Source organism: Rhipicephalus microplus, chromosome 6 (genome assembly GCF_043290135.1).
Source record: "Rhipicephalus microplus isolate Deutch F79 chromosome 6, USDA_Rmic, whole genome shotgun sequence".
NCBI classification, from domain to species: domain Eukaryota; kingdom Metazoa; phylum Arthropoda; class Arachnida; order Ixodida; family Ixodidae; genus Rhipicephalus; species Rhipicephalus microplus.
Genome location: NC_134705.1, coordinates 53,400,866 through 53,427,158, shown reverse-complemented (window position 1 = coordinate 53,427,158; position 26,293 = coordinate 53,400,866). Strand labels below are relative to the sequence as shown.

The following is a 26,293-nucleotide window of genomic DNA, read 5'->3' as shown; positions in this document are numbered from 1 at the left end:
GGCCTATGCGCTTAGACAAGGCGATTTGTGGAAAAGTTTTCGAAAATTATCGAATCTCTACCCAGACTCACAAAAACAGAAGAATTATTCTTTTGGCATAAGAAACGAAAGACAGCTATTGGGGAGTTGACGAAACGTTTACAAGCCCCATCGATCCTCGCATATTTTGATGAAGTTGCGGATGTGGCAGTCTATAGAGATACAAGCAATCTTGGTGTCGGCACAATTTTACTTATTTATTTTTTGTTTCTTTGTTTATTTATTTGAGTTCTCTCAATGCCGTTTGTGGGGTTACAGAGAGATGTGGTGTTACACGTGGGAAATAGCAGTCTTGAATGATGCATCATCAGGGTTGCTGGTGGTGTAGCAGGAAGGTGGTTGCATTCGATTGAAGTCTTGGGCACATAGGAGTGTAAGTAGATGTTGGTATGGCAAAATGGCGCACGAACTTTAAAGTTGTAGTCGATGCGAGCTGAAACGTAAGAAAGGGGACGAGAACAATATGAGTTTTATTTCAGGATTCATGAAAACATTTTGTGGAAGAGGCATACCCGGGCCTGCTGCCTTTTATTAGAAAGAGTAGAGATGTCGAGAGAAGTATTTATTGGTGAAATACTAGCCGTGTGAGAATAATTAGCGACAATTAAAGGAGCTGAACAATCCTGAATGGTATCTAGTGCACTAACAATGTACCACAATGAGATCCCAGATTAATGAGGCGTACTCGAGGTTAGATCTGACTAGTGGTTTTTAAAAAAGCACTTTTAATGACACAGGCGCTTATGTAAGGCTACGGCGCAAAAAGTTGATAGTGAGGTTTGCATTGTTAATTACATACGTAATACGGCTATTCCATGTTAAATTGTTATCAGTGCGAACACCTCGATATTTGTGAATAGTGACAGATAATAACTGAAAATGAATATTTGAATGAAGGGGGGCTAGTGCAGTCAGTATTTCCTCGAGAGATTCTCGTGATTTTACACTTGTTGGTAATCAGTTTCATCGACCAGAGGGAACACCGAGAGGTTACGTTGTGAATATCAGATTGAAGTTGTGATGAATAATATGGGTTAGTAATTATGCGGTTGGTGACACAATCATCCGCAAAGAGCCCGATTGTAAATGTAATGCAGGATGGAAGGTGAACATTAAAAATTAAAAAGAGTAAGGGTCCAAGGACAGAACCTTGCGGCACATGAGATGTTACAGAACAATTGAGGTAGTGATGACTGTTAGCTGTTACATGTTGAGCTGGGTTAGACCAGAAGCATTCAATCCGCCATAATAAGTCTGAGTCAATAATTAGCACTCTGAGTTTTACTACAAGTAAGCGGTAAGAAACGTAGTCATAAGGTTTTTGAAAATCAAGGAAAATGCAGTCGATAACGGAAACAGTGTCAGATGCTGAAAGTAAGTCATTGGTGAAGAGAAGTAGTTAAATTTTACATGAGTAGAGGCTTCTAAAACCATGCTGAAGGAAGTTACGTTCTTCGAGAAACGCAATTAGGCTAAAATAGATGACATGTTTCTAGGAAACAGTGCGAGACGGCGATGTAGCAGTAAGCAAGGCAAGCCACAGTGTCGGTGATGGACACGCGCGACCCGAGATTAGACTTGCTTGGATTTCGGACTTTTGACGTTCCTCGGTCTGCTGACGTTCCTCTGCTTTCCGGTTGTACGTGAATGCGATGTACGTGAATAAACCACGGGACATCTGGGGGAGGTGTGTGGACTCTCGTACGAACCTTGAAGCTCGCTCCCGTTGGCATCCTCTCATGACACCAACATGGCCACCGAGACGCCTCTCCAGGTTGGACAAACGGCCATTCATGTGACTTGTGGCGCCGTGTATCCTCAACGAGGTCCCTCTATCTTCACCGGCTCCGCTGAATCGCACGCCGAAGATTGGTTGGCTAGGTACGACAAAGTCGGCGCAAGTAACAAATGGAATGACCCAAGTAAGCTGAGCTGCCCCACGTTCTACCTCACGAACATGGCTCAACTATGGTTTAATAACCACGCAGCTGACATTCCTACGTGGGCTGCATCCAAAACTGCTATTACGGACGTTTTTAGACGACCTGCGGTGCGCAAGCTTCAGGCCGAGCTGCGTTTACGTCATCGGGCGCAGCAACCAGGCGAGAATTAAACGGGCTACATCGAAGATGGGCTCCATCTATGCAACCACGTCAACTCTGCCATGCCTGAGGAAGGAAAGATCAGGCATATTTTGAAAGGTATCGAGGACAACGCCTGTCCATTTTTGCTCGCAAGAAATCCTCTACAATGGATTTATTCGTCTCCCTCTGTCAGAGCTGCAACGAGATGCGTAGGCAGCGCGCAATTGCTCGTTAAGCCCTCACGACACCAGACACGAGCAGCATACAAGACGTTGTTCTCCTGCGTCCTCTGGATTTTGCTGAAAGACAACCCTCGTTTGGCTCTGGATTCCACTGAATACTCTTGGCCTTTCTTCGAAATTACTGGCGCGATACCACCGGACCTAACGCATTCTCGCCCGTGCGTCACCAGTCAACTATTAGATTGAGCCTTTCACACCTTCTAATGACTTACGTCGTCGTGGCAGAGAAATTGTACATGTTAGTCACCTGAAGTCGTATGAAGACCCCACTATAGTGACTACCCCTGAAGTTGCCAGGATGGCTATGCTCGTCACCAGAGGCCAATGTAGGTAACAATGCCAGACGACGGCGAAGCAGCAAACAAGGCATGGTATGTGGGGTTTAACGTCCCAAAACCACCATATGATTATGAGAGACGCCAAAGCAGCAAGCAAGGCAAGCCAAAGCTTTGGTTATACACACGCGTGACCCGAGCTTGCGCTTGCTTGGATTTCGGACCGCTGAAGTTCCTCGGCCTTCCAGCTCGTCTCTACATGAATAAATCACGTGGCATGCTCAAGAAGTTTACAAGAATACTAGGCAAAATAATGGGCCAGTAATTAGAAGAATTACATGAGCCACCTGGTTTAGGTACAGGAACTACCTTCTGTGGCTTCCAGTCACTGGACACTGAGGAATGTTACGAACACTGCGAAAAAAGCTGCGAAAAAATTACTGAAGTGTAAATGGCCGTCAGTTTGAGAAATTTGGAGAGCAATTTCATTTGTTCTAGGCGCTGATGCTTTCATATGAAGTATGAGCTGAAAAGGCCTCATTGAACAATGATTATGGAATCCATTTGAATATATCCTGGATCAGCTTGAATTAGAAAATGATTAGAATTGTCAGCAGTAGATGCCTTAAATACGTCATGCAGAGCTTCACTGCACGTGTCACTTGCAATTGCTACACCGAAATCATTACAAAGGTAGATGTTCTCAATCATTGGGAGGTTTGTAATATACGAAAGCAGAGAAGAAAATGTATCACTAAAAACTATGTTTAGCAAATGTATAAGCTTTTTTTATATTCTAATGCTGCATTGTCATAAGCCGCTCATCTCTCCATCGTGTAAGATGAATAAGCGCTGCGGTGAAGTCGTTTTAAATGTGAAGCATTTCTTAACGAACTTGAGCGATTTCAAGCGTATCTATCTATCTATCTATCTATCTATCTATTTATCTATCTATCTATGTAGCCGCCTAAGAATTTTAGCTGTCCTGGCCGTTTCAATAATGGTATAGAGAAGCCTCTGAACACTGAAATGGGTCAAACTCTTAAGTGCTTTCTAGTGGGTCTACCCAAAAAAAGAACGCCGCTTGCGCTGGGAGTCCGTGCTTGGCCGTTACTGCCGCACTTATGTATTCTCGCTCTGTGCCAGCTACTAAACGCCCTAACAAAATGGTGGATGTGTTACGATCCCCTTTGATGCCATTAGAACTACAATCATGTACCCTGCCATCTACCATGTCCCACAACGCCTCTCAGCAAACGCCTCCTCCCGTGTCGCCCCTTTGTCCCGGTGTACCCAGGATCCGCGATGCACCCTTCTTCACGGGCGCCGATGGCACTGACATGGAGTACTGGCTGGCCATTTATGAGTGCGTGAGCGTTCCCAACAAATGGGACGAGGACGGCAAGTTGACAAACTTCGTATTCTACCTTGCGGGCGTTGCAAGTTTGTGGTACAACAACCACGTTTCCGATTTCGCAACCTGGTCCAATTTCAAGACTGCCATCACCAACGTTTTTGGCCGCCCTGCTGTTCGTAAGCTGCAACCAAGCAGCGCTTACGCGAACGCGCTCAGCAGGCACGTGAAACATTCACAACTTACGTTGAAGATGTCCTGGACTTGTGCAAGACATCCAACGAGGGTATGTCCGAATTAGACAAGATCCGGAACGTCATGAAAGGCTTTGACGATGATGCCTTCACGATGCTGCTTGCCAAAAACCAAGCACAGTGGTTGAGGTCAACACGCTGTGCCAGAGCAACGAGGAGCTCCGCTGGCAGCGTTCGATGACCCATCGCTCCACACCACGAGATGCAGGGCTTGCTGGCCTAAAGGCCAGCTGTGATTAGGTGGCACTCCTGGCAGACCTCAAGTCCTTCATAAGTGAGAAAATCACGGGCCAGTTCTTTCTCCTGCCCTTTGCCCACCCACCGGCTGTTCAACAATCAGCCAGTATCATTCTTCGGCACATCCGCTGAGCGATGGAGCCGGAACTAGTGGAGGTCATGCCTGCGTACCACTCACAACAACGTCCGGTCTCTGCGCCCCCAAGTTACGCCCAAGTGGTCGCCGGGCCGCCTCCAGTCGTTCAAGCGCCCGCCCCACTGACTTACGGCAAAGCTGCCGCACGACCTCCGTCATTGCAGCGGGTATGCCGGTTACGTATGTTGACATGACTCCTCAGACTTAGCTCCAGCCCACCTTGCAGCCTTTCCAGCCACCATTTCGTCCGTCGGTTCTCGCGACATGGACAAGACCTACCCCGGTGAACCGACGGCACACACCCGACAACCGGTCCATCTGCTTTGCATGCGGTTACGCCAGACACGTAGCTAGTTATTGCTTTTGCGTACAGTCGGCTCATATTTCTTCACCTGTTGCTGGCTAGTTCAGCCGTCCCTATCACGACGAACCACCGTCTATGCCACCATTCTTGCCCTGGTCCATCCCCTCGTAGGTCGGCGTCTCCACGACGTCGTTCCTTGTCCCCCATGCGGCCAAGTTCGGCTGCTCATGAACGGGAAAACTAGTAGTTTTCGCAGTCTCCGTGGAAAGGACTGCGACGCTATCGCAATGTGAAAGCCCTCAGAGCAGCCCCTCGAATGTCATTGACGTGTTTCTGGACGATGTTCCTGCATCGGCTTTTATTGACACTGGAGCTGCCGTGTCAGTTATGGACGAAAAACTTTGCCGCTTACTTCAGAAAGTGACGATGCCACTTTCTGGGTTGTCCATCTGCACTGCTAGTTCGCATTGTATTCATCCTACAGCAGGGTGCACAGCTCGTGTTGTCATTCAGGACGTTCTGTATGTCGCCCAGTTCATTATCATTCCAGCATGCTCTCATGACGTCATCCTGGGATGGGATTTTCTCTCACACCCCGACGCCGTCATCCATTGTGCTTCTGCCGAAATTGAACTCTCACCCTGCTCGCATTTGACGCCAGAAGAGAGTCCTTCCAAAGAGAGCGAAATTCTCGTGAAAGACGATACCATAGTGCCTCCAAGCTCGACGACGCACGTCGATGCTGAACGTCGGGAAATCAACGAGCAGGCTGACGATATGCTACGACGCGACATTATTCGACCCTCGAACAGTCCATGCGCGTCTCATTTGTTCTTGTTGCGAAGAAAGATGATTCTGTGCGGTTCTGTGTGGACTGCAGGCGGCTCAATAAGATAACTCGCAAAGATGTTTACCCGCTGCCGCGCATCAATGACGCAATTGACAGCCTTCACGGAGCCGAATGTTTTTCTTCTCTCGATCTGCGCTCGAGGTACTGGCAAGTACCCATGGCTGATGACGCTCGACCGAAGACTGCCTTCATCACAGCCGACGGCTTGTACGTATTCAACGCCATGCCTTGTGGTCTGTGTATTGCACCTGCGACTTTTGAACGCATGAAGGACACCGTTCTGCGCAACTTGAAATGACACACGAGCTTGTGTTACCTCGATAACGTTGTTGTCTTCGCTCCATCATTCTTCACGCATCTTCAACGTCTAAGAGAAGTTTTCGCACGTGTGGGTGATGCTGGCTTGCGACTAAATCTGAAGAACTGCCGCTTTGCAGCACGGCAACTTACCATCCTAGGGTACGTCGTGTCCAAGGATGGCATTCTTGCTGACCCAGCCAACCTTCGGGCCGTGGCCGAATTCCCCAAACCTGCGTCCGTCAAGAACTGCGTAGTTTCGTGGGCCTGTGCTCATACTTCCGAAGTTTCATACGAAGCTTCAACATGATCATATGACCACTGAAGAAGCTGTTTCGTAGTAACGGGCCCCTTGATTCCTGGTCATCTGAGTGCAACGACGCGTTCGCATATCTCCGCCATTTGTTGACGTCTCCTCTTATTCTACGCCTCTACGGCCCTACGGCCCCAACGGAGGTGGACAAGGACTCCAGCGGTGTAGGCCTCGGTGCTGTCCTGGCGCAGCGAAAACCTGGGTTTCCTGAATAAGTCGTAGCATATGCAAGCCGTACGCTCACGAGAGCCGAGACAAACTACAACGTCACGGAGAAAGAGTGCCTGGCGATCGTCTGGGCCCTCACAAAATTTCGACCTCATTTCTATGGTCCCCCATTCGATGTCATCAACGACCATCATGCACTATGCTGACTGTCATCATTGAAGGATCCCTCGGGCCGTTACGCCCGTTGGTCTCTTCGCTTACAAGACTACGACATCCGCGTGCTGTAACGCAACAGACGCCAGCATGCTGCACCGACGCTCTCTCACGCTCCCCTCTCCCTGAAGATGACGTGCTCTGCTCAGTATCCTCGGTTGCTGTTTGTGCCATTGATGTTGACATCATCGCTACCGAACAGTCAAAGGATAATTGGATCACCCCGCTGATCGATTTGCTCTCTGATCCGTTCGCAACGCCATCCACGCCTGCCTTGCGTCGTTGAGCTCACCACTTCGCCATTCGTGACGGCCTCCTACACCGACGCAATTACGACGCCGAAGGCCGGCAGTGGGTACCCGTGATACCCCGCAGTCTGTGGTCGGATATATGTGAATCCTTCTATTCTGATCCGCAATGCGCGCACTCTGGTGTATTCAAAACCTACCATCGCATTCGACAATGCTTTTCTGGCGCGGGATGTACTGCTACGTGCAGCACTTCGTTCGATCCTGCCTTGCTTGCCAACGCCAGAAACCTTCCGCACACATTTCGCCAGCCGGTCTGCAACCATCACCTTGCCCTGACCATCCGTACGGGCGCATAAGTATCGACTTGTACGAACCACTTTCTCGGACGTCGGTTGATAACCGCTGGGCCATTGTCCCCGCAGATAATTTAACGTTATACGCTTAGACCGCCACTCTCCTTGCGGCTACTGCGCGTGATGTTGCGTCCTTCCTACTGCATCGATTCATACTGCGCCACGGTCGACTCCAGGAGCTTCTCAGCAATCGAGGCCGTGTCTTCTTGACAGAAGTCGTCGAAGCCATTCTCAGGGAGTGCTAATCTGTCCACCGCAAAACTACTGCTTACCACCCGCAGACGAATGGACTCACCGAACGCTTCAACCGCACCCTCGGCAACATGCTTTAGATGTATGTCGTCGCCAACCACATGAATTGGAATACTACACTGCCCTTCGTCACCTACGCCTACAACAACACCCCTCAGAGCACGACCGGTTTTTCACCTTTGTTCTTGCTGTACGGAAGGCACCCGTCACACACCATTGACATCATACTCCCGTACACGCCGGATCCATCTGAGTGTGCACCTATTTCTGAGACAGCCAGGCTTGCTGAAGAGTGTCGCGAGCTTGCCAAGACTTTTACGACGCATGAGCAAGAGCGGCAAAAGAGTATTCGTGATGGCTCCGCCACTTCTGAGCCCACGCTTCTTTCTGGTTGTCTCGTAAGGCTCTCAATTCCAGCCCCTGTAACTGGCCTTTCTTTCAAAATTCTTCCGAAATACGAAGGCCCCTACCGTGTCGTCGAGCGCACATCTCGTGTCAACTATCCGATTGGACCAATTGAACAATCTTCGGACATGCGCCGTCGCGGTGGCGACATAGTCAACGTGGAGCGCTTGAAGGCTTACTATGACGCGCTCATAGTGACAAGCTGTTAAGTCGCCAGGCGGCTCCCTCTTCGACCCCGGGGTAATTGTAGAGAAGCCTCTGAACACTGAATTGGGTCGAACTCTCAAGTGCTTTCTAGTGAGTCTACCCCCCCAAAAAAAGGACACCGCTCGCGCTGGGAGTCCGTGCTTGGCCGTTACTGTCGCCAATGTGTATGCTCGCTGTGTGCCAGTTAATAAATGCCCTAACAATGGTATCAATACTATACTTGGTATGGTGATGACAAGACTGTGTGAAGAACATATTTGACTAGTTATGACATGAAAGTCATGACAGGTGTGTCATGAACGTGATGATTTACATTTCATGGTACTGCAGTTTTTGCGGTGGTTTCGTTCACATGGCATATAGCAAAAGTGGTATGGTATGACATGATAATCATGACATGCGTGTCATCTAAGAACTTGACTACATGACACGCTCATGATACACTTGCAGTCGCTTCGCTAGTTTCACATACACCAAATTTAGTATTACGGTACATGAATGCTTGACGAATGTATGTGACTGGTGGAAACATGATAAATATGAGATGCGTGTCATGTAACAACATGACTACATGCTACACTCATGATGCGCTCGCGGCCATTTCGATAGCTTCACATGTACCAAACTCGGTATTACGCGACGCGAACGGACGACATAAGTGACACAGACAAAATATAATCACGACATGCGTGTCATGTAACAACAGGACTACATGTCACACTCATTATGCACTCGCAGCCGTTTCACTAGCTTTACATAAGCAAAATTTGGTATTAGGTGCCGTCAGTGGATGACAAAGGTATGTGACTGGTGCAAACATAATAATCTTGAGATGTGTGTCGAGTGAGAATATGAATGAATACATGCCACAGTCAAGGCCGTTTCGCCCGCTCAACATATACTAAATTTGGTATCACGTGCTGTCAATAGATGGCGAAGGTAAACGACACATCCAAACATTGTAATTACGACACAGAAGTCATGTACGGCATCAATTACTTCCACCTTGTTATGTTGTGCGGATTTTGAAGTGACATGTAAAGCTTATTTGTGGCTTGCATATTCTCAACTTTTACTGTGCGTAGGATGTGCCATTTTTTTATTGCGTAAGCGAACAAGTGCTGATGGGAACCAGGGAGAGCGGAACGCCGAGCGAGCAGGGGCGCGATACAGGATCGGCCGAGTTTCGAGAAACTCGGATTTTCCTGAGTTCTGGTGACACCCTTTATGATGACGAAGGTATGCGACTAGTGCACACATGATAATCATGAGAAGCGTGCCATGTCACAGCATGACTACATGCCACGTTTATGAATGATGCGCTGGCAGCCGTTTCGTTAGCTTCACCTATACCAAATTTGATATTACGGGGCGTGAAAGAATGACGAAGCCATGATGCTAGTGCAAATATCTTAACATGAGATGCGTGTCATGTCGAAACATGACTACATGCTACGCTCATGTTGTGCTTGCGGCCGTTTCACTAGCTTCACGTGTACCAAATGCAGTAGTACGTGACGCGAAATGACGACATAGGTAAATGAAAAATCCAAACATGATAACCACTACATGCGTGTCATGTCACAACATGACTACATGCCACACTGATGATGCGCTTGTGGGCGTTTCGCTAGCTTTACATAAGCCGTATTTAGTACTACGTGACGCCAATGGATGACGAAGTTATGTGACTGAGGAAAACATGATAATCATGAGATACGTGTCATTTGAGAGCACGTCCACATGCCACAGTCAAGGCAACAATACATTTCGACATGGCGCAGCGCGCGTGCACGCCGGCGTCGGTTTTGTCGCGTCAAGGTGACTACGCTGGCGTTGCCACGCCAGGTGCCGGTCCTGCCATATACTCTCAGGCGCGCGTCGCACTGCGTTGCTATGAAGCATGCGTGTTTCAGTGCATCCGGCGTACCTCCGTCAAGGAAAGATGCAGACGCAGCGCTGCCTGGATATTACACACAGCGCGAAATTCAGCATGTCGCATTTTGCACAGGTTGCCGACGGGCCGGCCGGGCCATGCTGATGGACGCTGAATTCACTGATCGCCCCTGGCGTCAAACTATAGAGTGCTCACGTTTTGCAAACGCAGCATCACTGTGCCCAGTGCCCGCCAGCATCAACGCTAGGTTAAAGTATATTGGGCCTTTCATGATGCGCGTGTGACCGTATCGCTAGCTCCATATATACCAAGTTTGGTGTTACGTGACGTTAATGGATGACAAAGTACCTCCACATATACGAAATTTGGTATCGCGTGACGTGAATAGATGACGAAGGGAAACGACACATATAAACATGATAGTCATGACAGGGAAGTAATGTACAACATAATTTACCTCCCCCTGATTGATTGATTTGTGGGGTTTAACGTCCCAAAACCACCATATGATTATGAGAGACGCCGTAGTGGAGGGCTCCGGAAATTTTGACCACCTGGGGTTCTTTAACGTGCACCCAAATCTGAGCACACGGGCCTCGACATTTCCGCCTCCATCGGAAATGCAGCCGCCGCAGCCGGGATTTGAACCCGTGACCTGCGGGTCAGCAGCCGAGTACCTTAGCCACTAGACCACCGCGGCGGGGCTTACCTCCCCCTCGTAACGTTGTGCTGATTTTAATGCGACACATAAACCTTTCTCATTCGTGCTTCGCATATAATTGATTCCCACTTTACGTGCGATCCGCCAAATTCGTGTGGGATGCGTTAGCGAACTCATTTTGTTTTATTAATTTTTCTGGGCACAAGCTTGTCCTCTTTAAAATTATTGTTTGTGTGACCTTCTCGCCACACATGACAATATATTCATCAAATAGAAGCACCACCATCGAAAAGACATTCCAAGGACTTAACGAGAGGTGGCTACCTGCAACTACTACGACGACTACTACTACATAAATCGCGGACGTGCGACCAACGGCTTAAGGAGCTTCGTCTCTAAAAAAATCCCAAGCATTTCATCGAGGGTGAACATGGTTAAGGGCGAATGAACGGGGTGATGCTAGTAAGGTCAAAATCCGTTGACATTCGCCAGTTAGTTAACGTAAACTCCCCGTGTGATCCCATTACGATTCCCAGGAACCATTAGACCCTCTCGGGAAATCTTGGTGAGTTAAAGCGTATATGTGAGAGTAAATTCTCACTATAATGATGCTTATCTCCGTGGCCCGCTTCGCCTGCTTGCGCTCGGCATCACGGGTCCTTCGCCGCGCTGGCTTGTCTTAAACCGGTGTGACATCTTGAACGACGCGTGCAATGCTCGCATTCGATTGCGTTGTACTCGTTGTTGCAGGGATCGCAGTCAAGATTGATGTCTGCGATGGATCCATACCCATGACGACTTGCCGAACTCGAGCAAGTCGCGGCTGCACGTGCAGGCATGGTGCGGAGGCTGGAACGCGCGCAATCACGAGATGTGTGACGTTGCTGCGCCGTTGCTACAGACGATCCTCTCCGCTCCTCGCACCTTTGCCAGGGGAGAGGAGGAGGCGCACCACGGATGGCGGATTCAGGGTCGCTTATAAAGTGAATTGGCACTTAATAATGCATGAAAAAATCCCAGCGAATGCACGGACTGAAAGATGATAAGTAGTGCGAAGCGTCCATCGGTCCACCCGTGCTTCCATCCGTTCGTTCGGTTTTACTTCCGTTTATCCGTGCGACCGTCCGCGCACCCGTTAGTGTGTTGGTCCGTGTGACCGTTCGTCTGTGCTTCCATGTATACATTCATCCGCCCACGCATACGTCCGGGCGCGCGTCCCTGCGTTTGTGCTGCGTCAGTCCATCTGTGCATCCATCTGTCCATGCATCCGTCTGTCTGCGCGTCCATCCGTCTTTCTTGTTGCATCTGTCCGTGCATTTAAAATATTCTGTTCGTCCGTGCATTCATCCGTCCGTCTGTCCATCTAGTTAACACTCTAAGTACCGTTATCTTGAATCTTTTCATCATTTATTTATGATATAGGAGTACTGCCATTCAGCGGACATTCTAAAGACTAAACGAGACATGGCTACTTTTTACTACGATGACGACGAGTACAACTGCTGCATACATCGCGGGCGCACGACCCACAGATTAAGAAGCTTCGCCTTATAAAATGCCGCCCACGCCTTCCAACGGGAGGCGCTCGAGTAAATACTTCGCAGCGTAGTAGGGGTATCGCGTGAACATTGCGTGATTTGGTACGGTTAGGGAATACAGAAATGTTATGGTATCTTTATTATTCTTATTTTTTGAATGAAGGAGAAGCGTTGCCTACAAGGAGTGGCGAGACGCTGATGTGCGATCCAGTGGTGGCCAGTTAAAGGTTGCGCTGCTCGAGCAGGCGGCTTTTGCTAGCACACGCTGCCTTCACCGGCATTACGAGGCGAGAGAGGAGGGGCGAGCAAACAGTGGGCACGAGGCGGAAGCATGCGGCACGATGCGCAAGGCACGAGCATCCGCGGACACACGATGAGTGACATCGTGCGACTAAGAAATGCTGTGAACTTAAAGCACAGTGCCTGTGTACGTGATGGGTGCTCTTCGTCCATTGTCTCAGTATCACTGTGGGTTTATAAAACACGAGATGTTCGACGAAGATACGACGGGCGCACTAAACGTATGCGTGCGTCCTGTGTTTTCTTGAAAGTTTCCAGTGTGACATTAACCTGAACATTAGGTACGAGCTAGATCGAACTTAGATTTGGTTGCAGATTCTATATGGCTGATGTTTAATGGGTAAGTTAAGGGTCACAATGGTTTCTAATGACAAAGACAGTGAAGCAACCCTCACGTAAGTTTCAAGAACTGATTACTTCCAAACCTTATTAAGGACTCCATCAACAAAAAGAGAAGGGGGCGCTGGGAGACACCCTCACTAACAAACACACACACACATACCTGTAAAAAAAGCTTCGACACAAACCAAAATTCACTGATGTGCTGTTACGTGGACAAAATGTCGCACCTAGCATTTTGCGATTAGAAAAAGTGCGTATAACGTGCGATATTTTCTCGAGATAAAGAAGTGAAAAAAGCGAAATATATTCAAGAATACTCTAGGCGTTCGGTGCGCACTTACTGGCCGGTCCATCAGTTCCAAATGTCCAAGTCTCTCGGTCTATGTGCTCGGGTGATGCAGGCCGCTTAGGTATGCCGAAAGTTTGGTCTCGCCCTTGCAGAGGGAGAGAGAACATTTATTTTGGTAGTCGGCCAATAGGGGGCGGGGAATCACCTCTGCCTTGATGGCGGCTAGAAAGCATTGGAACCAGTGGCATCCTAGGCACACAATGTGGTCTTGAGTGCCACCTCAGTGGCTGTGCTGAGCAGTACGTTCTGCCACTGCATTCCATTCTCTGAGCCTGTAGAAACACCCCACCCAAAAAATCCTACCTTGACCTGCATTTTTTGAAAAAATTACATTTCGTCAAATGTTGTAGATAATAGTGATTACATGTCCCTCCTACTGAGTTCTTATTCGCCTAGAGGTTGCGCCAAGCTGGAGGTGGTCTCGGTTTGTTAACGATCTTCCTGACTCTCACCTTCCAGTCTCGTGGAAGCCCCAGCAGCGACATCGTGGTGGCTCACCTTGTCTGCGCTCGGGCAAAGGTGTCCGCCACCTACATGCTGGGAATGGAGCATCGTGCAGGCGACCAGATAATATGGAAAACTTGCTCACCGCTAAAGCTAACCCACGAATCGTACTGCCTTCACAGATATGCGGCTCTTTGTGTGATAAATAATTGGGTGTCATTATAGATTACCTGTTGAAGTGTTATTAGAAAACTGATGATGATTGTTGACATATTGCACTGAAGATTACGTGTCTGGCCGTCGCTACGTCACTGAGTCTTTTGAAATATGATTGAGTGATGGGTGGACACTAATTGAGCTTTACTACTGCAAATTCCTTGCATTTTATGTGCAAGCAGGAGTGGTACACAGCCAATATTAACACACAAGTGTTTTTGGCTGGGATTCACCACGGCTCCGCTGGCGTATTTACGACACCAATATGATGCTGTATAATACGCACCAACAAAAAAAAACAAGGAAAGGTTTGGTTGCGCGCGTGTTGTACAATCGACCTCTTAATTCGCACCGCTCGGTGCTAACGGCTAGGTCACGGAACGTTTTCTTTGTCCTTTGTACTTATTCTCGAAATTTACGTTACTGCGATTGCTAATTTCAAGCCATTCATAGAAACTATATACCTTTTGGCGGACCTCGGAGCTCCACAAATTCTGCGCCTTTTTGTCAGCAGCAGCGAGACGGCACGAATGTCTCGCGTTAGGAGCGTTCTAAAGGTCATCGCCTCCGTTTCGATGAGACCTGCCTCCACAGAATGTGGTCTCTTCTGCGGGGGCTTATCTGAGTCGTGATACCAGAAAGTACGAAGGGGTCATTTAATGCTAAATCATCCAGCGTTTTTTCGACCATCACAAATATTTCTGAAAACATTCCCACATGTTTGTCGAAGTTTCAGATTCGCCCTGCTCGTTTATTTCTGTTAGCAAAAATATTCCTCTCTATTATTTAGAGGTAGTGCTTTGGCCCCGACTGAGCAAGCGGGTGTCAAACACGTTTTTTGAAAGAAGTTTTTTAACAAACTCAATAAAATGGTACTTGCGGCAGGGTAATGAAATGATCTAACTGTAAAATAATGACTTGCTTAAGTGTACGAATTTTTCGAGGGCTTTTTTCAGAAAAAATATTGAACAATGTTGCCAAATTTGGGATATATTTTTTTAAAGATTAGGCAGCTCAATGGGCCCAATTAAAATATGTGCGGGTAGCCTGTTTAAAATGGTACAGATTAAAATAAACAAGGCGCATGAGGTCTGAAATAATTGCGAAATTCACTTTTTTTTTGAAGAGCTCTGTATTCAGCCCTAAAAAAAACTTGCTATGATGTTTGGACTAAAAATGTGCACAATACCTCATTTGAAGAAACCCACGTATAAGCTAAAAATTCGTGAAGTGACTAGAGGGTGTAAATTTCGAACTTGAGGAATATTTTATTAAATTTGTGTATCTCTTTGACCTTCTCGCCTACGTAACTCAAGTAACATAACACCTCCCCCCTTCCCCCCCCCCACATACACAGTCTAACTTGTATTTTTAAGTTGTGCATTTGCTTTCATACACGGACAAATGTAGACACAATGTCCGAAATCACCTCCCTCCACCCCCCCCCCCAAAAAAAATGGTTTTATTTATTTTTGTACGCATCTGGTCTCTACACTCTGGCCACATTCTTTGTTGCGCAGTTCTGTTGGCGATGGAAAGCAGATGATAACCCTATTCCCATTTCGACTGCTTTTTAGAAAACCCCAGGTTTTTCGTTCGAAGGCGCCATGCTGCTTGAGTTACGTAGGGTAAAAGCAGGTGGAGGTACACAACGTCAAAAAATATTTTCCCGAGTGTAAAGAATTTTATCGTCTAGTAACTTCACCTATATTGATCTGAATGATAGCGCTTTCAAATGAGTTATTGTGCGTATAATTTGTCCGTTAACCATGGCAAATTTCTGACGTTGAATACAATGTTTTTCCCAAAGAAGTGATATTTACGTTTTTTCCAGTCTATGTAATCTAATTTCAGTGCATAAATTATGTTTACTTTGTAGCACGTCAAACCGGCCATCAGCGCACATTTTATTTGCGTTCATTGAGCTTGCCAATTTCCCCCCAAAATTGCATTTTTGGCAACTTTATTCTATATTACTCGTTGGAAAAGCCCTAATAGAATTTGTATACATAAGGAAGCCTTTAGTTTTCATGCCAGATCAATTCATTACCTTAACACAAACACCATTTTACTGAGTGTATTAACAACCTTTATTAAAATAAATGTTTTTGACTCCCCACAGCTCAGTCGCCATAACACTACAGACATTCATAAAAAGACAGGAAAAATTTTGGAAGTGGAAATAAGTGATCAGGGCGAGTTTCCAACTTCGTGAAACATGGAGAACTTTTTTCAGTCATAATCGTGATGGTCGGAAAACCGCTGGATTATTTGGCATGGAATGACCCAAATGTCCCTTTGCTGGGTGCTCTGGCCACGCTTATGAAAGGAGCACGCTGCTTACACACAAAATAAGAGTTGCGAAAGTTTGTGCTTGTTTTATGTATACTTGTGCGTTGGTTTCGTGCACCTTTCTACTTGAACAGCATGCTTTAGGTTTTGAGCTGTGACAGTTGCGCGCACGCCCTGTGTATACTCATTTCGGATGTGCTTCGTTTGATAATCGCGCTCCGAACTTGGAGCTGCTTGTCGTTCGAGAGAATTCACAATTTGATGTTGTAGCACTCATCCCTTCGCCTTCGGGGCGAAACGATGCGCAGTAAACGATCAAACACCTCTATAAAGAAACGTTTCACTTTCATGTTAGAACGATTCCTAAAAAGAGGGATCAGCCGCGTGCTTTATTGAAAGCACACCACGCGCGGTGACTTTCTTATCATGGTTCTCCTTAATAGTCACTAAGTTGCAATTTTAAATTGCCTCGTAGTTTTTTCATGCAATGAAAATGAAAGTTCTCTTCGAAAATGTTTGAACAGCTGTCAAATTGAGTACAAATACTTGAAAGCACGCTAAATATAATGTGTGAGTATTCCACTGTAATAACAGCCGAAACGTCATTGAAAAGAAAACAACACTGCGCTTTTTCTAAAAGTGGAATTCTGATTTCAAGACGAGTCACAGAGGTATTGCAGTGCAAATTTTGTGATCGACAATTCTGTTATTGAGCCGACGCTTCGACAAGTGTACTTCCCGAAATATAATGATGATGTCATCATATGACATCACGTTTGGTAACCCTGGCATGGAGTCATTGCAATGGGAGGATAGCATTACAAATTTTCGCGTACTGGGGCATCTCGAAAATTTCATGTCATCCCGTAATTTTTTTTTGCATCACTTTTTTTGCATCAATTTTTTTTGAAACCACCGATGCAGAGCGACCACGGCTAATTTGAGCGTTTGATGAGCTATGAAAGGTGCTTTAATAGCATGTTTCTTACCTTCAATAATGTGATGAATAAAACTTCCCAGTGCTATGGCGAAGACAATAACTCCAGCGATGAGACCTATGATGGCTAATGTCTTCTCTTTTGAGTTTAGGCTGCGCATCAAAGAATATGCTGGGTAAGGCCATGCTGTTATGCAGGCTAAATTTTGATGCAAATCATGAACAACTAAAGACCACCCCCGCACCTTCGGCATTTGCAGATATACCAGTTTTCTTGCATCAAGGTGTAGTCGCTTAAGTGGTGCAGCAATTACGTACATGTAGACGTTACAGATCGTACCTGTCTATAGGTGTTCCACACGTGTCTAAGAACCACGGGCTACCAGCAAAACAAGTAAGCATTTTCTTAACGGGGACTGAAAAACCAGAGTACACTCCAATTCAATACGTTGACTTTTACCTAAACTAATGAAAACTTTGAAACACTATGGGCTATTCGGTGATCTGTTAATGTCGCAGGCTATCACCGCACTGAACATAAACCTTCATTTTACAGAAGCTCACAAGTTACCCGATTTATTCCTCTGAAATGACCTAAACCACCATCTACTTTTCGTTTTTAGTCGACACAGTGATCTTTCCGCAGCCCCGCCGCGGTGGTCTAGTGGCTAAGGTACTCGGCTGCTGACCCGCAGGTCACGGGTTCAAATCCCGGCTGCGGCGGCTGCATTTCCGATGGAGGCGGAAGTGTTGTAGGCCCGTGTACTCAGATTTGGGTGCACTTAAAGAACCCCAGGTGGTCGAAATTTCCGGAGCCCTCCACTACGGCGTCTCTCATAATCATATGGTGGTTTTGAGACGTTAAACCCCACATATCAATCAATGATCTTTCCGCACTCCTCCAGAAAATTATTTGGCATATTGTCACGGGGTAGTGACGTGGCCGAAGACAGGGACTTCATGTTGGGAGACTTCATGTCGGGAACCTGTGCCCGGTAAACGAAAAGTGCGTTCACAGTAGCAGTCTTGCACAGATAGCATTGTATGGAGCGTCGGCCGTCGATCAACTACTGACAAGCGGCGAAGTGCATCGGCATTTGTACTCTTGCCATCGAATGCTCTAGCGTTATCGCTGGCGGTGACGAGTGTTCCAGAATAATCTGTACAGTTTGCGGAGTGGGCGTGATCTTACCGAAATGATCTACTAAAGCCCTGAAGCTTCTCGAAAACTGCAGGCGCGGTTGCGCTGAGAATTGCGTAGTGTATTGGGGCGATAACAAAGCTTGAGGAAAAGAACGTGGCATTGCCCCCCTCTGAAAAAGGCATCGTCCCGATGCTTTACCTAAAGATGAAGGTAAAACAAATATGCAAGAAAGTACAATGAATAAATTAGGATACAGCAATATACAAAAAGCACAGTTTTAGTTTGTTAACTCGCATGAAACGCTTGAGGCGCGCGACATGGACGACTTGAGTTCGCGATCGGCGTCGTCGAGAGTTCGTGATGCCGTCGGGGACAACGCCACAATCAAGTGAACCGAGATGTCGAACCACCCGGTACGGTCCGAAGTACCGTCGCAGAAGCTGTTCACTGAGTCCACGTCGGCGTATTGGTGTCCACGCCCAAACACGTTCTCCGGGCTGGTATTCCACGAAGCGTCGTCGAAGATTGTAACGGCGGCTGTCGGTCGTCTGTTGATTCTTGATACGGAGATGCGCTAGTTGTGAGGCTTCTTCGGCGCGTTGAAGGTACTCACTCACATCGAGGTTTTCTTCGTCGGTGATGTTGGGTAACATGGCATCGAGCGTCGTTGCCGGGCTCCTTCCTCAGACCATTTGAATGGAGATATCTGCGTCGTCTCCGGCACCGCCATGTTGTATGCGATGGTTACGTACGGAAGAATGGCATCCCACGTCTTGTGTTCGACATCGACGTACATTGCCAGCATGTCGGCGATCGTATTGTTTAGCCGCTCGGTGAGGCCGTTGGCCTGTGGGTGGCACGCTGTCGTCTGGTGGTGGTTTGTCTGGCTGTATGCCAAGATCGCTTGAGTCAGGTCAGCAGTGCTGTTCCTCTGTCGGTGATGAGGACCTCCGGGGCGCCGTGACGTAGGACGATATTTTCGACGAAGAACTTAGCTACCTCGGATTCACTGCCTTTGGGCAGGGCTTTTGTGTCGGCGTTGTGGGTGAGGTAGTCGGTAGCTACCACGATCCACTTGTTTCCAAAAGCCAACGTCGAGGACGGCCCCTGTAGGTCCATACCAGTCTGCTGGAATTGGAGGCGAGGTGGTTCAATTGGCTGCAGAAGTCCCGCTGGCCTCGTCGGCGGTGTCTTGCGTCGCTGACAGTCCCGGCATGTCATCACATAACGAGTGACGTTGGTGGTAACACGGGGCCAGTAGTACCTTTCTTGTACCCTCGCGAGCGTGCTGGAAACACTGAGGTGCCCTGCCGTAGGATCGCCGTACAGCACCTGCAGGAGTTCTGGCCGCAGAGCTAAAGGCACTGGGATCGATACCCAGCTCCCCGACCAGATGTCACGGGGTCGTGACGTGGCCGAAGATAGGAGACTTTATGTTAGGATTTAACTGTTTATTTGGGCGAACCTGTGCCTGGTGAGCGGAAAGTTCTATTACAATAACAGTCTTGCACAGATAGCGTTTAATAAAATTTCATTTCCGGATATATCTTACACAGCTTAAGTGCACACATAAAAATGGACAATGGTGAACAATGCGTATGTACAATGCAAGCTGTTATATACAGCGAAAGAACTTATAGCGTATGCAGTGACGTACAATGCAAAAAATTCCGCCATATCCACGAAGTGAATGATGATAAGTGGGCGAAAATCCGGAGGTAAACCTGGTAAACCATGAATCCTCTGTACATTTTGCCCACTCGATTTTATTACATCGCTCCCCCTAGCGTACGTCGCCGCACTAAATCGAACGATTGGCTTCAACCAATGACACGCGTCATATGTGACATCATTCCTATTTTATAAGATCTCGCGTCTTTCATCAACTACAAGTACCGCTTTCTAGTTTATAACATCTTGCATCTTTTCATCATCAGCTACAAGTACCACCATCTAGTAAACACTACAAGAACTAAACGAGAGGTGGCTACATACAGGGGCGGTAACGCCATCTAGTGAACACTGCAAGAACTAAACTAGAGGTGGCCACATACAGGGGACGGTACCGCCATCTAGTGAACACTGCAAGAACTAAACTAGAGGTGGCTACATACAGGCTACAGGGGACGCACAGCCCACGCCCTAAGGAGCTTCGCCCCTAAAATTGTACAACAAAGACAGGGCATTCATGACATCGAGATGATTAAATTTAAGTGAACTGTAAGGCTATATGAACAAACAAGGAGAGGTTATTCACAGCGTAGCCTGATATTTTGCATTCACCTGTGAGGACAATTTGCTCTCGCGCTCAAGAACAATATTGAACAACAAAAATACATGTTTCTAACGAAAAAAAGAAAAATACACACTGTAATGTAACAGTGGTACAAGGTCTAGCCCACCTCCTCAATAAGGGAGGAAAGGCATGGACACTCTGTTTGATTGATTGATATGTGGGGTTTAACGTCCCAAAACCACCATTTGATTATGAGAGACGCCGTAGTGGAGGGCTCCGGAAATTTTGACCACCTGGGGTTCTTTAACGTGCACCCAAATCTGAGTACGCGGGCCTAAAACATTTCCGCCTCCATCATAAATGCAGCCGCCACAGCCGGGATTCGAACTCGCGATCTGCGGGTCAGCGGCCGAGTACCTTACCCACTAGACCACCGTGGCGGGGCATGGACACTCTGTTGTTTTTTTACGATAATAAATCGCGTAGACCACCGTCGGCGAAAGCTTCCTCTCCCAGCATGACTTGTTCTGCGTTAAGATGCATAAGCATTTTGTTTCTTAGCCGATGTAGTAGGGGAAACATGGCTCTCTCGGGACGTCCCCTCAGGCAGGCCAGTCCCCTTCGTTTCCATAAGACGAAGGCTCCGATAGCCATTAAGAGTACGAAAAAGTTATCCCTGTGGCTAGAGTTCCACTGCATACTTCTTTGGAACATCCTGGTAACCATGCTCCAAAAGGTGCACGCTACAATACCTTCACGGAAGACATGGTTCAGTGTTTCGACGCGACCGCATTGCGGGCATGTGGCGGAGGGCGCCACGCCCCACGCCGCAAGGCGGTCGGCCGTTGGTAAATCCCCTCCTTCCGTGAGCCAGTTTAGGTCACGGACCTCGGAGGGGAGAGACGTGTTTGTAAGAGTCCAGCGTCTTTTCGCCCGGCATTTCTGGCGTTTCTCTTCAGATAGGCTTTTAAATGCTATTAATTCGCTCATGTCGGGAGGGGGGGGGGACATTTCCACAAGTTCTTGAACAGAAAAATCGTTTCGCCATTGTTGCAAAGATTTTATACCATGTGTGTAATACGCTGGTGGCTGCTCAGAAGCTGGTCCCGTGTTGTTTGCTAAACCAAAACGTCTTCTAGAGGTTCCTAGCAGATACACTACAAGTTGCCTGCCTCGATACGATGAGTTCTCTAAGAGTGTCCAGGTGTTTTTGAGAGCCAACATGCGGCATAACACATCAATGTTGGGTACACTGAGCCCTCCCCATTTTACTGGTAGGCGGACGAAGGCTCTGGCAACAGCTTCGGCGTGGGCATCCCAAAAAAAGGAGATGCACGCAGTAGCCACTCTCAGCAAAACCCATCGAAGTGGTCGTCCAATTCTGGCTACATAAAGCAGTGGCACTGTTATGCTGAATTTAATTGGATAAGCTCTTTCAGTAAACGGTAGTTGAAACGTTCTGGCAACTTCAATGCGTCTGTCCACTTTGTGTTGGATTTCTTTCCATGTGGTGAGGGCTACCTCACCAGTCGAAAGGAAAGTTACACCTAAGACTTTAACGCCTTGGACGATTTGGACGCCATCAGGGAACTCTTCAATGTGCATCCCAAAGCACAATGCCTTGGTTTTTCTGGGATTAAGACGTGCTCCCGACAGGTAACTATACGTGTGGAATATTCGCAGAAAGGCTCTGTAGCTATGTTCCGAATAAAAAACGAGATGTCATCGGCGTATGCCGCAATTTTCCCTTCGCCCAAGCCTGGAAGAGGGAAACCACGTATCGAAGAACATTTCTCGATTTGTTTCAATAATGGATCTATTATGAAGTCTTGGTTTGGATTACCTTTTATTAGGACCGAGGAACCGGCAGCCGACAGCTACGATGAATTTTAAGTTTCAGCTACGATGAAACTTAAAATTAACCCTAAGAAAACGAAGGTTATAATATTTAGAGCTAGAAATAAATTTCTGAACGTTAAACAAGATATTATTTGTGCAGATCAAAAAATAGATATTGTAGAAGAACATAAAATTCTCGGTGTAACATTTTCATCTCATCTAAGTTGGGACTCTCACGTAAGTCATTTATGCAAGAAACTTTCTTTTACAGCGGGAGCTCTGTCGCGTTGTCGAGAAATTCTCCCTACACAAATAAAAGTCAGCATATATCAAGCACTGTTTCAATCACATATAAGTTACTGCAGTCTGGTTTGGCTTACTACAACTCAACGCAACATCAACAGAATATTGGTTTTGCAGAAGAAAGCTGTCCGTCACATTGCCAACACTGGTTATTTATCACCGACATCGACATATTTTCGCAAGTACAGTATAATTAAAATCCAATATATGTACGAGTTCCGTATCCTACGATCATTTTACATATGTTCTTCTTCATTTAAACAATTTATCGAGTTAACTGCTGCACTGCAACGCAACAGTCATGCTATCAATACTCGTAATGTAGGAGGATGGCTCATACCGCGCTTTCGCACTGACTATAAACTGCAGTCATTGAAATATAACCTCCCATGCATTCTTAAAAAGCATAATCATTTACATAAACCTGCGCTAAATACATTACGTGAAATATTTCTGAATTACTAATGTATTTCAATTATTTGTTAATGTTGTACTACATTTCACTGTATATCGTTGTATATGATTAGCTATCATGCTTTCTATTATTATATTGTGTTGATATTAGTGTTTCGTGTAGTTTACTGCTAGAATTACAGGTGTACTACTGCTTGTACTATTACAGGTGTACTATTGACTGTGTTCCTTGTACTTGTAGTATTAAAAATTTCTTTTCTGTAAATAAATTTTGGTATTCTGTTGGTCTTGTTCGTTGTTAGAGATGTGTTTTAGTCAAAAAATCATTCCCTGTTACGCTTACACAGATATTGTTATATGCTTTGTTTTTGTAAATATTTTTGTACAATGTGTGATATATCTTGTAATTTGGTGCAAATATTTTACCGGTCACTTGTTGCCATGTCATTGGTCTTCTGGGCCCTAGTCAAGCTGTTTCATTACAGCTTTTAGCCCAGGAGACCATCCAGAATGTAATGTTTTCGTTTATTCTGGAAATAAAAGAAATAATAATAATAATAATAATAATAATGAGCCAAGATGATGATGCTACGCGACAACGATGAGGATGCATGAGCCACACATGATAATGATGATAATGTACCGGTGAAGAGGATGCGTATACTAAATGCCCACATCAATTCCCCCCACGTGAAAGCGGCCAGCCTGGCCGCGGCAAGTCAAGGGGACAAAGAACGTCGCATGAAGGGCTTCATACGGGAAACATGGACGACCTCTGTAGTTCGATAACGGCGATCTGCTGGGGCTACAAGTGGCGTCACGCGATAATTCACTTGTGAAGTCTCTTCAAGAACTGTGTACGGCCCAATAAACCGAGGCTGAAATTTGTCGCACAAACCAGGTGTGCGAACAGGCGTCAAAAGGAGCACTTCATCTCCAGGTTGGAAGGATACATCACGATGCGATTCATCATAAACTAGCTTTCTGTCTTGCTGGCGGGCTTCAGTGTTTATACGAGCTCGTTGGCGGCACTGTGCGAGTCGTGAAACGTATTCCTCTGAAGAGGATGGAGATGAATTCGCTTGGCAGGTAAAGAAGGAGACGTCCAGGAAAGAAGTAGGGGAGCGTCCATAAACTAGGTAAAATGGCGAGTAGCCGGTTGTTCGCTGAATGGCCGTATTGTAGGCGAAAGTGACAAATGGTAGAATTACATCCCAGTTCTTGTGGTCCGGTTGAATGTAGGCGGCGATCATATCAGCAAGAGTGCGGTGGAATCGCTCAGTGAGGCCGTTAGTCTGGGGATGATAACTAGAAGCAGTCTTGTGAGTTGTGCCGGAGGCCTGAAGAAGTTCGTTCACTAGTTGTGAAAGAAAGGCCCTTCCACGGTCACTGAGCAACACACGTGGAGCACCATGACGCAGCATAATGGCTCGGAGGATGAAATCAGCAATCTCAGAAGCTGAACCTGTAGTAACGGATGCCGTCTCGGCGTAGCGCGTCAAATGGTCAATGACTGTTACTATCCACCGGTTTCCACCAGCACTGACTGGGAGGGGGCCATAAAGATCGACGCCTACAACTTCGAATGGTGTGGCTGGGCACGGAAGAGGCTGTAGTTTACCAGCGGGAGCAGATGTTGGTAGTTTTCTACATTGGCAGGTAGTGCAGGACCCGACGTACCGAGCTACACTAGTGGTAATGCCTGGCCAATAAAACCGACTTCGAAGGCGATCGTAGGCTTTATGGTAACCAAGGTGACCAGCAGTCGGATGGTCATGAAGTGCCCTGAGGACTTCTGACCGAAGCGATCGGGGTAGAACGGGAACCCAGCGCTGACCGTCAGGATGGTAAATTTTGCGGTACAGCACCGAGTCGTCCAGCTTAAATTGCGAGAGTTGGCGACGGAGCCTTGCATTAGGTGGACGGGAACTGCCAGTGAGGTAGTCTATAATACGTCGACAGTATGGGTCAGCCAACTGTCGAGAAGGAAAATCGTGCGGGTCATCCGAAGGCAGCTGGTCCATAGAGGCGAGAGAGGAAACCGCCGTAGACGTGGACTCCGAGGGCGTCTTGTGCAAATTGATTGCGGAAACCCCGAGTGGAGTCGCTGGTAGTGGGCAGCGAGAAAGAGCATCGGCGTCGCTATGCCTCCTGCCACACTTGTACATGATCTCAAAATCATATTCTTGGAGGCGTAGAATCCAGCGTCCGAGGCGTCCCGACAAGTTCTTGAGTGTCGAAAGCCAACATAAAGCATGGTGGTCGGTCACAATGGTGAAATGGCGGCCATGCAGATATGGACGAAATTTCTGTACTGACCAAACGATGGCGAGGCACTCCTGCTCGGTGATCGTGTAGTTCCTCTCGGCTGCGGAGAGGACGCGGCTGGCGTATGCAACGACTCGCTCTCGCGAAGAGTTGTCGCGTTGCAGGAGCACGGCTCCTAAACCGCGGCCGCTAGCGTCTGTGTGCAGGAAGGTCGGTGCATCATCGTGAAAATGAGCAAGTACAGGGTCGGTCGTAAGGGCACTCTTCAACCTGTCGAAAGCCGATTCACATTCCTGAGACCACTGAAAGGGCATACCGGAAGCAAGTAGCTTATGAAGTGGTGCCGCTATGGAGGCAAAGTTTTGTATGAATCGCCGAAAGTAAGAGGCGAGACCAAGGAAACTTCGCAAATCTTTTGGTTTGTCAGGGCGAGGGAATCGAAGCACTGCAGCAGTTTTATCAGGGTCTGGGCGAATTCCGTCCTTGCTCATAACATGACCGAGTACCTTGATAGATCTGCTGGCGAAATGGCACTTTTTGGTGTTAATTTGAAGACCAGCGCCCGCAAGACAAGTCAGGACCTCGTCCAAGCGTTGCAGATGTTGATGAAACGTCGATGAAAAGACAACAATGTCATCGAGGTAACATAGGCAAGTCTTCCATTTCAGGCCACGCAGCACGGTGTCAATCATGCGCTCAAAAGTTGCGGGCGCATTGCATAGACCGAACGGCATAACATTGAATTCGTATAGGCCGTCCGGGGTTGCAAACGCAGTTTTTTCTTTATCATCTTCGTGCTTGGGGATTTGCCAATAGCCGGAACGCAAGTAGAGGCTGGAAAAGTATTCAGCACCCTGTAAGGAATCTAGGGCGTCGTCG

The 26,293-nt window shown here is 47.2% G+C and overlaps 1 protein-coding gene across 1 annotated transcript in view; it reads right to left on the bottom strand.

The window, feature by feature from the left end:
• The window catches only part of LOC142765847 (uncharacterized), a 173,609-nt gene that overhangs the window by 120,690 nt on the left and 26,626 nt on the right, over positions 1-26,293 (bottom strand). The window contains exons 5-6 of the mRNA XM_075867653.1: positions 17,263-17,363; positions 13,314-13,406 (exon numbers count right to left, since the gene is read on the bottom strand). Of these exons, the coding sequence (XP_075723768.1) occupies positions 13,314-13,406; positions 17,263-17,363 (194 nt within the window). The remainder of the gene's footprint in view (positions 1-13,313; positions 13,407-17,262; positions 17,364-26,293) is intronic.